The sequence below is a fragment of the Hylobates moloch genome, unplaced genomic scaffold (genome assembly GCF_009828535.3).
Source record: "Hylobates moloch isolate HMO894 unplaced genomic scaffold, HMol_V3 SCAFFOLD_7, whole genome shotgun sequence".
NCBI lineage: Eukaryota > Metazoa > Chordata > Mammalia > Primates > Hylobatidae > Hylobates > Hylobates moloch.
In genome coordinates, this window is record NW_026652282.1 from 20,736,201 (window position 1) to 20,747,345 (window position 11,145).

The window sequence follows — 11,145 nt, forward strand, 5'->3', positions numbered from 1 at the left end:
CAACAAAACCAAAATAACCCCACCACTGAATAAGATTTCTTTGGTCCTAAACTGAAAGAATGTGCCAAATAAAGTCATGTGCACCAAAACGCTTTTGCACAGCTTTATTGAGATAAAATTCATATTCACCCATTTAAAGTACAGTTCAATGGCTTTTAGTATATTGACAGAGGTGTGTAACCATCATTACAATTAATTTTAGAGCTTTTTCATAATCACCAAAAGAAACCCATTAGCAGTCACTCCTCAACTCCCCCGTACTGTCCAGCCCTAGGCAACCACTGATCTACTTTCTATCTCTATGTGTTTGCCTACTCTGGATATTTCTTTTTTTTTTTTTTTTTGAGACAGAGTTTTGCTCTTGTCACCCAGGCTGGAGTGCAATGGTACAATCTTGGCTCACTGCAACCTCTGCCTCTCGGGTTCAGACAATTCTCCTGCCTCAGCCTCTCGAGTAGCTGGGGTTACAGGCACACGCCACCATGCCCGGCTAATTTTGTATTTTTAGTAGGCATGGGGTTTCACCATGTTGGCCAGGCTGGTCTCGAACTCCTGACCTCAGGTGATCCACCCGCCACGGCCTCCCAAAGTGCTAGGATTACAGGTGTAAGCCGCTGCACCCAGCCCTCTGGATATTTCATATAAATGGAATCATGCAGTAAATATATGGTCCTTTGTGACTGGCTTCTTTCACTCAGCACCAAGTGTTTTCAAGAGAACACCTTTTTTTCCCTAAGAGAGCAGAAAAAAAGATTGTTTTAAAAACAAACAAATGAGTATTTTGGTTTCTATGGTTTATGTTCTTTTACAGCAATCTGGCTTCCTATTTAAATACTAAACACAAGCGTTCTTCTTCTCCCCTTTCTGCAACCCCGTTAAAAAAACAGTAAGAAAAAACATTAATAAACCCACAATGAAGAGAAAACGTGTGGAAGGGCCACTGGCAGACAGGAAGTGTCAATCGATTTTCAGAAAATGGAGAGTGAATGGAAATAAGAGGACACACTGCCTTGAAATCTTGAGGAGTGCGGCCTCAGAGGGAGCAGATCTGTCCCAGGCAGCCCCAGGGAGATTCCAGATCCAGAGACGGCAGGTACTGTGGGGAGTGGAGATGGCAACCAGGGAGCAAGACAAGGGGACAGGACAAACGCAAGTCCGATGCATGGACCAGCACGGCCTTTGCTTCCCCTATGCCATCCCAGTACAAAACTACCCCTGGCCAGGAAGTCACACCAGGTCAAAATTTAAAAAGGGGCAGGGTTACTGGGTGCGGTGGCTCGCACCTGTAATCCTAGCACTTGGGGAGGTCGAGGCATAAGGATTGCTTGAGGCCAGGAATTGAGGCCAGCTGGAGTAACATAGCGAGACTCCGTCTCCATTTCTTTTTTTTCTGTTGAGAGAGGGTCTCACTCGGTCTCCCAGGCTGGAGTGCAGTGGCACAATCATGGCTCACTGCAGCCTCGACCTCCCAGGTTCAAACTATCTTCCTGCCTCAGCCCCTCAAGTAGGTGGGACTAGAGATGCAAGCCATCATGCCTGGCTAATTTTTTTTTTTTTTTTGTAGTTTTTGTAGACACGGGGTTTCCTCATGTTGCCCAGGCTGGTCTTGAACTTCTGAGCTCAAGCAATCCACCTGCCTCAGCCTCCCAAAATGCTGGGATTACAGGCATGAGCCAGTATGCCCAGCCCCCGATCTCTATTCCTTTAAAAAAAAAAAAAAGTGAGCCTGATGGCAGTGGCTCACGCCTGTAATCCCAGCACTTTGGGAGGCTGAGGTGGGAGGATTGATTGAGCCTAGGAGTTTGAGACCAGCCTGGGCAACTTAGGGAGACCACATCTCTACAAAAAATTAAAAAATTAGTAAGGTGTGGTGGCGTGTGCCTGTGGTCCTAGCTACTCAGCAGGCTGAGGCTGGAGGATTGCTTGAGCCCAGGAGTTCAAGGCTACTGTGAGCCGTGTCTATGCCACTGCACTCCAGCCTGGGTGATAATTTGGATGTTGTTCTCTCTAAATCTCATGTTAAATTGTAATCCCCAATGTTGGAGGTGGGGCCTGGTGGAACGTGACTGGATCATGAAGGTCGATTTCTCACAGATGGTTTAACACCATTCCCTTGATGCTGTCCTAGTGCAACAGTGAGTTCTCTTGAGATCTGGTTGTTTAAAAATGTGTGACACCTCCCCCACCTCTTTCTCTTGCTCGCACTCTTGCCATGTGAGACACCAGCTCCCCCTTTGCCTTCCACCATGATTGTAAGCAGCCCAAGGCCTCACCAGAAGCCGAGGAGATGCTGGTGCCATGCTTCCTGTACAGCCTGCAGAACTGTGAGCCAACTAAGCCTCTTTTCTTTATAAATTACCCAATGTTAGGTTATAGCAATGCAAGAATGGCCTAACACACTGGGTGATAAAGCAAGATCCTGTCTCAAAAAAAAAAAAAGGAGTTAAAACGGTGGGGGCAGGGTATCACTAAAGAAACAACATGGATTTCCTGCTGAGAACCAAGAGAGCTGGAAGGGGTGAGTATGTCTGTGCCTGAGAGAAAAGCCCTCCTCACACTGGCCCTGGGTGCACCCTTGTATATGGTCACTTCTTGCCCAGCTCCCCCAAGGTAGAACCTGCCCGTCAGTGGGCCCCACATATGGACAGGGAGTTCTTTTGTTTGTTTGTTTATTTTTTTCCGAGACGGAGTCTCACTCTGTTGCTCAGGTTGGAGTGCAGTGGCGTGATCTCAGCTCACTACAACCTCCGCCTCCTGGGTTCAAGTGATTCTCCAGCCTCAGCCTCCTGAGTAGCTGGGATTACGGACACCCTCCACCATATCCAGCTATTTTTTGTATTTTTAGTAGAGATGGGGTTTTGCCATGTTGGCCAGGCTGGTCTTGAACTCCTGACCTCAGGTGATCCACCTGCCTCAGCCCCAAAGTGCTGGGATTACAGGTGAAAGAGTTCTTATTAGCATTTCAGCTGCCTCACTTTGAAACATGACTGGATAACCAAGAATCACCAGTCATTTGTGGAAAGCCTGAAACATAAAGGAGAAAGACAAAGACAAGCACAAAGAAAAAAAAAATGACCCCACAGGAAACAGAAGAACTTCAAAACAAAACTAAACCTATTACTAAGTATCATCAAATAAATTTTAAAAGCCACTACATTAAAAGAAAAAAATAATTCTATGAAAAAAAGAACATTCAAAGAACAGGAAGGAGCTCTTGGAAATGACCAAAGCAAAAAAAAATTCAAAAGGAACAAAATAAAATAATCAAGAAAATATAAGAGACACATAGGGTCCTTTTAAATAACTCAATTGCTAATTAATGAGTTGAGGAAGGAAAAAGAATGAGAGTAAATTTTCAAAGATACACAAGATAGGCTGGGTGCAGTGGCTCATACCTGTAATCCTAGCGCTTTGGGAGGCTGAGGAAGGAAGACTACTTGAGCTCAGGAGTTTGAGACCAGCCTGGGCAACATGGTGACACCCGGTCTCCACGAAAAAAAAAAAAAAAAATTAGTAAGGCGTGGTGGTGCATGCCTGTAATCCCAGCTAATCGGGAGGCTGAGGCGTGAGAATCACTTGAACCCAGAGGTGGAGGAGGTTGCAGTGAGCGGAGATTGTGACACTGCACTCCAGCCTGGGTGACAGAGCGAGACTCCGTCTCAAAAAAAAGAAAAGACCTTTATCTAGTCACAGCACCAAAGAAATTCAGAACACCAAAGATTCACAGAAGATCTTCAAACCTTCCAGGAAGAAAAAAAAAAATGTATCACCTGTTCAGAAGCAGCAAATATCCAGACTGGCTACTGACTCTCACATCTACAATGCCAGATGCTAGAATATATGGCTTTGAAAGTTTTGATGGCAAACAAATTCAGTGCCCAACCAAACTATCACATGGCATGAGGGCAGAAGGTGATTTTCAGACATGGAAGGTCTTGGGAAGTTTACCTCCAACATACGCTTTTTTGAAAGTGACTTAAGCATGTAGTTCAACAGCACGGCAGAGTAAACCAAGGAGAAGATGACATGGAACCCAGGAAAAGGGGGCTTAAACCCAAGAAAGTGTGAAGAAGACCAGTCCCAAAACAAGAACTGTGTTGAAGTCTCAGGCCAGATTGTAGGAGGATATAGAGCTGTGGTGCAAGGGAAATGGACAGAAGAGACAGCAGGACACAGAGCTTGGAGAAACCTGAGAATGAGGTTAAAAAAACCAGTAGAGGATGAAACCAGAGAATACACATGGCCTTGACTCCACTGAGAGGCATAGTGTTTTTTGCCATGGGATTCATATAGATGCTAGCAGAATGTGTGTGTTACTGATTTTTGTTTTTTTTTTTTTTTTTTTTGAGATGGAGTTTCGCTCTTGCTGCCCAGGCTGGAGTGCGATGGTGTCATGTCGGCTCACTGCAATCTCTGCCTCCTGGGTTCAAGTGATTCTCCTGCCTCAGCCTCCCAAGAATCTGGGATTACAGGCACACGCCACTATGCCCAAATAATTTTGTATTTTTAGTAGAGACAGGGTTTCACTATGTTGGTCAGTCTAGTCTCAAACTCCTGACCTCAGGTGATCCACCCACCTCAGCCTCCCAAAGTGCTGGGATTACAGGTGTTAGCCACCATACCCGGCTGATTTGTTTGTTTGTTTGTTTGTTTGTTTTGAGATGGGGTCTCGCTCTGTTGCTCAGGCTGGAGTGCAGTGGTGTGATCTCGGCTTGCTGCGACCTCTGCCTCCCGGGTTCAAGTGATTCTCCTGCTTTCGCCTCCCAAGTAGCTGGAATTACAGGCGCCCGCCACCACGACTGGCTAATGTTTGTATTTTTAGTAGAGATGGGGTTTCACCATGTTGGCCAGGCTGGTCTTGAACTCCTGACCTGAGGTGATACATCCGCCTTGACCTTCCGAAGTGCTGGGATTACAGGCGTGAGCCACTATACCCCGCCACAATGTGTACATTAATCCTTAAACAGTTCTAATCATGTAAGTGCTGTTTATTGGCTTTAAAACTTTAAACAGAGAAATCCCCAAAGATGGAACTGGGATTGCTGAAGAGAATACAAATGTTATCAACCTAGCCTATTAATGATTTACTGTTTCTCTCCTGATCCTGTTGCATGAATTGAAAGGGTATAATTATTCTAGAAGAGAAAAGCCTGTAATACCCCTGCATATGGCCCCTCCCCTGCCCCCATCCACTTGAAGCAGCTCACCCAAGTGAGGACCAGGGAAAGAGCAGCCAACTTGCCACCCAGTCATTTCTCACTCCTCCAGGGAGAGCCGAGAAGTGGCAGCTCTCGGGCCTCCAGCTCCTGCTGGTTCACACAATGAGCCGGGGACCCCAGAACTTCAGGAAGGAGGTGTAATCATACTCCCCTGCCCCTACCTCCATGCCCATATCTCCCAAGAGGCCAGTGGTATGAGTTGTCACTATCAACACTGCCGGGGCGGGGGGAACCACTGGTTGCCAATGCTGGGGAGAGCCACCAGAAGGCAACAATAGTGTCAACAACCACGTGTCATCTTGGAGTGGTCTGGCTGAGCCCACTTCTTCTGAATGGACATCCATTCACCTCTCTGAGAGCCTCTTGTCACCACCACAGTCATGGCAATCCTCAACAACTGAAGCAGACTACCTTAGCAGATACACTCAAGAAACCCCACCAGGCCAGGCACAGTGGCTCACAACTATGATCCCAGCACTTTGGGAGGCTGAGGTGGGAGGATCACTTGAGGTCAGGAGTTCGAGACCAGCCTGGTCAACATGGTGAAACCTCGTGTCTACTAAAAATACAAAAATTAGCTGGGCATGGTGGTGCACGCCTGTGGTCCCAGCTACTCAGGAGGCTGAGGCAGGAGAATCACCTGAACCCAGGAGGCAGGGTTGCAGTGAGCCTGAGATGGCGCCACTGCACTCCAGTCTGGGTGACAGAGCAAGACTGTCTCAAAAAAAAAAAAAAAGAAACCCCTATCAGGAGGGACCTTCTGCACCCACCCATCCTGCTGCTGCCCTCAAAGGGGACCATCCACCTGGAGGGGCCTGCGAACCATTCTGGCTACCCACAGACATCCCTACCACCCCACTCATCCTGCTTGGTGAACCCCTCTGATGCCGCTCACCTCAGGCCTTTCTACACCCAACGCTCAGGAGAAAAGACCTGCTATTGCACATGTGTGTGTGCATGCCTGTGTGAATATTTGTGAAAAAGAATTAAGGTGTCAAATTATTTTAATACTACCAAGCTCTCTCCAGGAAAAGGAAGAAAAGAGATAGAAACGAACAAACAAAATCAGAGGACTACGACCCACTGTAGCAGATGTCCTCATGCTGCTGCTCTGGCCAGGAGAGCACCATCTCCAATCCTCCTTAGGATGGTCACCCTAGTGGATGTTCTGGGGACAAACTCTCGGCACTGTAGGAACGTACCCACAGCACAGAAAAAGTGCTTTCTTTGGACCTGGAAGACTTTCCCACATGCTCTAACCAGGAGAGGGAGGGGGAAGCTCCTCTCACTCACTTCTACATTCCTATCTCCCTAACGATAGCTGAAATCCCAACACCCTGGCCTTGGGATGTTCATCAATCTCAAACGCTATCTAAATAAGACCGAATGCTCTTCTGAACAGCTTTGCAAGAAATGAGGTGAAAGAAGTTTAGGGAAAAATGTTGGTTCATAAGTTGATTACAGAAAATAAGCTGGAAATTTAATTCTGACATATTCTGCATGAGACAGGAGGAGGGCACGAAGACTGTGAGATGAGTTGCTTCCACAGGTGAGCTAGTAGTGCCACCAGGGCAGTGTCTACCCTCCAGATTCAAAAATAACAGCCATTAGCCAGGTGCGGCAGCTCATGCCTATAATCCAAGCACTTTGGGGGACACCAAGGGAGGTGGATGGCTTGAGTTCAGGAGTTCAAGACCAGCCTGGGCAACATAGCGAAACTCCGTCTCTACTAAAAATACAAAAATTACCTGGGCATGGTGGCGGGCGGCTGTAATCCCAGCTACTTGAAAGGCTAAGGTGAGAGGATCACTTGAGCCCAGGAGGTCCAGGCTGCAGTGAGCTATGATCGCACCACTTCACTCCAGCCTGGGTGATAGAGTGAGACCCTGTCTCAAAAAAGAAATCAATTTAAAAAAATAAAATAAGGCCAGGCGTAGTGGCTCACACCTGTAATACCAGCACTTTGGGACACCGAGGCAGGCCGATCACTTGAGGTCAGGAGCTGGAGACCAGCCTGGCCAACATGGCGAAACCCCATCTCTACTAAAAATACAAAAATTAGTTGGGCGTGGTGGTGCACATCTATAATCCCAGCTATTTGGGAGGCTGAGGCAGGAGAATCACTTGAACCCAGTAGGTGGAGGGTGCAGTGAGCCGAGATTGTGCCACTGCACTCCAGCCTGGGCGACAGAGCAAGACTCTATCTCAAACTAAACTAAACTAAAGTAACAGCTATTGCATGTAGAGGGAAGATTTTTAAAACTGGAAGAATAGGACTGATACAGTTTGAATGACTGTCCCCTCCAAATCTCATGTTGAAATGTGAACCCCCACGCTGGGAGATGTTTGGGTCATGGGGGTGGATTCCTCATGAATGGCTTGGTGCCCTCCCTGTGGTAATGAGTAATTTCTCACTCTATTAGTTCACACGAGGGCTGGTTATTTAAAAGAGCTTGGCATCTCTCTAGCTCCCTCTCTCACCGTGTGACGTGCCTGCTCCCCCTTTGCCTTCCACCACGATTGGAAGCTTTCTGAAACCCTCAACAGAAATAGATGCTGATGCCATGCTTCTTTTACAGCTTGCAGAACCATGAGCCAAATAAACGTCTTTTTTTTTTTTCTTTTGAGACGGAGTCTCGCACAGTCGCCCAGGCTGAAGTGCAGTGGCTCGAACTCGGCTCACTGCAAGCCCTGCCTCTCAGGTTCACGCCGTTCTCCTGCCTCAGCCTCCCCAGTAGCTGGGACTACAGACACCTGCCAGCATGCCTGGCTAATTTTTTGTATTTTTAGTACAGGTGGGGTTTCACTGTGTTAGCCAGGATGGTCTCAATCTCCTGACCTTGTGATCCACCCACCTTGGCCTCCCAAAGTGCTGGGATTACAGGTGTGAGCCACTGTGCCCGGCATCTCTTTTCTTTATAATTACCCAGCCTCAGATATTCCTTTATAGCAATGCAAAACAAACTAATACAGGGACCAAACTAGTCTCTATGGTTCTCTTTTATGGGGCTCTGATTACAGGGTTCATAAACTTTCTTCATTAGGAATGATGGTAATGTCAGAATTTTATATCATAAACATTTGGTTTCCAACCAGTGAAACTTCAAGTAGCTCATAACAAATTCATCTCATCATAGCAAAGTATTTTATCAGCCTTTATTTCCTATAGATATTTTATAATCTAGCAGTATAGTAATATTTTTAAGTTGGCATTTGTTAGCATTTAAAGCATTTTTAAAGTTTTTGTGATCACTGACTGAAGGCATGACAAATCAAGAAGGTAATAAAATCTCTATTAAATCACTGCTGTATTTACTGTGATTAATATAGCTTTATCTTAATAGTGAAACGTTTAGAAACAGTTGATTTCTCAGGTGTGAAAGACTTTAAAATTTCGCTCTTTCTGTACCGAAGAACAACAGAGATTTGATCAAGTAAATGTGCCTATAAAGGATAACTTCTTTTTTTTACCAAGAGTATACAATTTCTATTTATGTTTAAAATCAAATATGATAACCGTTATCAATTTTACATTAAGAAAGCCATATTTAGGAACCAACTCATTATTCGGAAACCTGGTAAATGAAGGGAAAGAATGAAACATATATTCTATCTCTGCTTTATGAGCTGACTGTTAAACCCACAAAATTGCACCTACCTCTAGCCAAAAGGAGTCCAATAAGGCCAGCAAAACCAATAACACCAAGTCTCGGAAAAAATCCAGGAGGTGCATTTTGGAGATAGTCATAGCTGTCTGCAATAGAATTAGACCAGGAAGCAGTTCCATAAATTTCTCATTAAAAAACAAAACAAAAAGTCTTATACAGTATATAATATGTATATACAGTATCAAGTGCTTTTCAAACCACATATTCTCTGCATTCTGCTACTGGACTTCTCTTCAACATATTCTTTTTATGTGACATATAAACAAGATTTACTATTCACATAGCAAGTGTCCAATTTTCTTTTCTTTCTTTCTTTTTTTTTTTGAGATGCAGTTTTGCTCTTGTTGCCCAGGCTGGTGTGCAATGGCGTGATCTCGGCTCACTGCAACCTCTGCCTCCCGGGTTCAAGCAATTCTCCTGCCTCAGCCTCCCAAGTAGCTGGGATTACAAGCGCCCGCCACCACGCCCAGCTAACTTTTGTATTTTTAGTAGAGACAGGTTTCACCATGTTGGCCAGGCTGGTCTTGAACTCCTGACCTCAGGTGATCTACCCGCCTCAGCCTCCCAAAGTGCTGGGATTACAGGTGTGAGCCACTACGCCCGGCTGCAAGCGTCCAATTTTCAAGTACCTTTGGTCCAACAACCTACTGACAATGAAGTAAATGTTAAATTACTTTCATATTCCTGAAAGCAACAGATCTGAATCAGCAATTTGCACAGGGAGGAATACAAATACAGGGATCCTTCGCTATTCAAACTCTTGTTATGGAAACACAAAAACAGAATAGATTTGGATAAATCTTTGGATAGATCTATTGCTATCTGAAGCTTTGCTGCTTGCTCTCTGAAACTCAGGAACCAAAAACAAGCTGTGAGTGGTGGCTCATTCCTATAAACTCAGCACTTTTCAAGACTAAGGCAGAAGAATCATTTGAGCCCAGGAGTTCAAGGCTGCGGTGAGCTAGGATTGCGCCACTGCACTCCAGCCTGACAGCCTGAGCCACAGAGCAAGACACAGCCTCTTAAAAAAATAAAAAAATAAAAAAAAAAAAAAAAAAGGGAAGGCCGGGCCGGGTGCGGTGGCTCAATCCTGTAATCCCAGCACTTTGGGAGGCCGAGGTGGGCGGATCACGAGGTCAGGAGTTCGAGACCAGCCTGAGCAACATGGTAAAACCCCCATCTCTACTAAAAATACAAAAAAATTAGCTGGGCCTGGTGGCACGCACCTGTAATCCCAGCTACTCAGGAGGCTGAGGCAGGAGAATCGTTTGAACACGAGGGGTGGAGGTTGCAGTGAGCCAAGATCGCGCCACTGCACTCCAGCCTGGGCAACAGAGCGAGACTCCTTCTCAAAGGAAAAAAAAAAGAAATCAAATACATTAGACTCAGAAAAATAAGTATCCTTTGCCATCTGAACTCATTATTTGAACTGAAGAACAGAATAAATTTGGATAATAAAGGAAACTTGTAATTTCACTCAGGAAATAGCCACTGTTGATCACCGTTGATGGTGATAGAATAAAAACAAATACAACATGTGAAACTATTCATCATGCCTGAATATGCCTTCTGACTTCATTCACATAATGCCTCCTCTCCTCTCCACTGAGCCAATCCCACCTCATAAAAGCCAAGTTGAGTCCTACTTCCACACAAAAGCCTTTCCTAAGCTCATCAGTCCATACCTCTCTCCCTCCTCTAAAGTCCCATCATATTTATTCTCTGTACCATCACTTGGTACCTAATCCTATAGTACTCTGTGTTTAATTATTCAGGTGTGTATCTGGTGTCTCCCCAAGGAGAATGTAAGCTCCTTAAAGATAGATTGCTTACAATTCTGTGTTATCTTCCCTCAGTGGTAATAATGGATGTTCATTCAATAGATATTTATTAAGAATGATGGCTGGGTATGGTGGTTCATGCCTGTAATCCCAGCACTTTGGGAGGCCAAGGTGGGAGGATTGCTTGAGTCCAGGAGTTCAAGAACAGCCTGGGCAACATGGCGAAACCCTGTCTCTACAAAAAATTAAAAAAAAAAATTAGCCAGGTGTGGTGATGCATGTCTGTGGTCCCAGCTACTTGGGAGGCTGAGGTGGGAGGATTGCTTGAGTCCAGGAGGTCAAGGCTGCAGTGAGCTATGATCATGCCACTACACTCCTGCGTAGGCGACTGAGTGAGACCCTGTCTCCAAACAAAAACAAAAACAGGCCAGGCGCGGTGGCTCACACCTATAATCCCAGCACTTTGGGAGGCCGATG

The 11,145-nt window shown here is 45.6% G+C and overlaps 1 protein-coding gene across 1 annotated transcript in view; it reads right to left on the reverse strand.

Moving 5' to 3' along the window:
* Positions 1-3,407: 3,407 nt before the first annotated feature.
* The window catches only part of APOO (apolipoprotein O), a 44,499-nt gene continuing 36,761 nt past the window's right edge, over positions 3,408-11,145 (reverse strand). Inside the window, exons 5-6 of the mRNA XM_032756160.2 lie at positions 8,878-8,973; positions 3,408-3,486 (exon numbers count right to left, since the gene is read on the reverse strand). Of these exons, the coding sequence (XP_032612051.2) occupies positions 3,434-3,486; positions 8,878-8,973 (149 nt within the window). The 3' untranslated portion in view covers positions 3,408-3,433. The remainder of the gene's footprint in view (positions 3,487-8,877; positions 8,974-11,145) is intronic.